Here is a 1214-nt window from a genome sequence, read left to right as displayed (position 1 = left end):
TAATCTGTCCTATCAGTATGCACAATGCATGATAACATTCTTCTGAATTTATACATTAGGTTTTAATAATTAAACCTAAATTGGAGTTGGTTAGTTCCATGGGCACAAGCCATTAGTTCCTAGTGGGAAGCCAATAGTGCGAAGTAGGGCGCCAATAGTGCTAAGTAGGGCGCCAATAGTATTAAGTAGGGCACCAATAGTGCTAAGTAGGACGCCAATAGTACTAGGACTATTTTTCGGTCTACTGAATTGGTGAAACCTATTCCACTACTCACTGAAGCCTTTTCAAAATATACAAACAAAAAACACAAACCATTCGGGAATTTATTTTTCTCTACATTTTGAACGAAATCTTGGTTCCCTTTCTCTCAACTGTAAATGATATTGGCGTGGTTTGAGACTTGTCCGGAGCTGGCGAGGAAGTGCATGAGGATTCCTGGCGGGAAGAGCATGGTAATGTCGCAGCAGAAGTTGCAGGCTTTGCTCGACGTTTGTTTTGTACGACGTCGTCGACAACCTTCAGCAACTGGTCGCTTGTCCGTTTGTACCTGTAGGAAGGAACACAGTATTAATCTGTCCTATCAGTATGCACAATGCATGATAACATTCTTCTGAATTTATACATTAGGTTTTAATAATGAAACCCAATACATCTTATCATAACTTTCAAGTTTGGATATTAAATTTTAAAATATTGGTGTGTTTTTTCAGTACGTATGAATGAACGCGTGTATATATTAGATAAAATACAAATGAGAGTTACTTACTCTCTGATTGCCGAGGATCTATGTCCGGTTCTTTCGGCGATCAGCTGCTCGTCTATGCCGGACTCGTATAGGCGTGTGGCTGTCGTAGCTCGGAGAGAATGGTTTGTGAAGAATCCCTTAAAGCCAGCCATTTCGCACAGCCTCTTCACAACGCCAGACAAGGTGTGCCTCCCCACTGCTACGGAGCAGTACCAAGTGTCAGGCTTGGGGTATTTCAAAAGCACGGACGTAAAATGCGTCGCACTCACTTGGTCTGTTCAAGAAAGCAGTAAAACGTTTTGTTATAAAGACAGACTCTGTGTTTCGAAATTGTCATAAAATAGAAAGTGGGCTTGCAGCGCAAATTCAAAGTATGTTCTAATTCTAAAACGAAAAGTAAACGTTTATTAGATTTATTAAACGAATCAAACCCCACTGTCAACTGGCAACGAATAGACTTTTAGGGTT

At 40.6% G+C, this 1214-nt stretch overlaps 1 protein-coding gene across 1 annotated transcript; it reads right to left on the bottom strand.

The window, feature by feature from the left end:
• Window positions 1-277: 277 nt before the first annotated feature.
• On the bottom strand, window positions 278-990 carry LOC124263442. Its single transcript, XM_046698088.1, has 2 exons — window positions 768-990; window positions 278-548 (listed from the first exon to the last, which is right to left on the bottom strand). The coding sequence occupies exons 1-2, from the start codon at window positions 896-898 to the stop codon at window positions 335-337; spliced, it is 345 nt and encodes a 114-aa protein (XP_046554044.1). The 5' UTR covers window positions 899-990; the 3' UTR covers window positions 278-334.
• Between the last annotated feature and the right edge of the window lie 224 nt (window positions 991-1214).

The sequence above is a fragment of the Haliotis rubra genome, unplaced genomic scaffold (genome assembly GCF_003918875.1).
Source record: "Haliotis rubra isolate DU_JTF1 unplaced genomic scaffold, ASM391887v1 Scf882, whole genome shotgun sequence".
In the NCBI taxonomy this organism is placed as follows: Eukaryota; Metazoa; Mollusca; class Gastropoda; order Lepetellida; family Haliotidae; genus Haliotis; species Haliotis rubra.
The sequence above is the reverse complement of the archived record's forward strand: the minus strand, read 5'-3'. Positions and strand labels throughout refer to the sequence as shown.

Bases quoted from the DNA above. Each gene is read 5' to 3' on its own strand.
- LOC124263442 (XM_046698088.1), bottom strand. From the start codon at position 898: ATGGCTGGCTTTAAGGGATTCTTCACAAACCATTCTCTCCGAGCTACG. The intron at 549-767 runs GTAAGTAACTCT...TCCTTCCTACAG, and splicing joins AGATCCTCGGCAATCAGAGA to GTACAAACGGACAAGCGACC.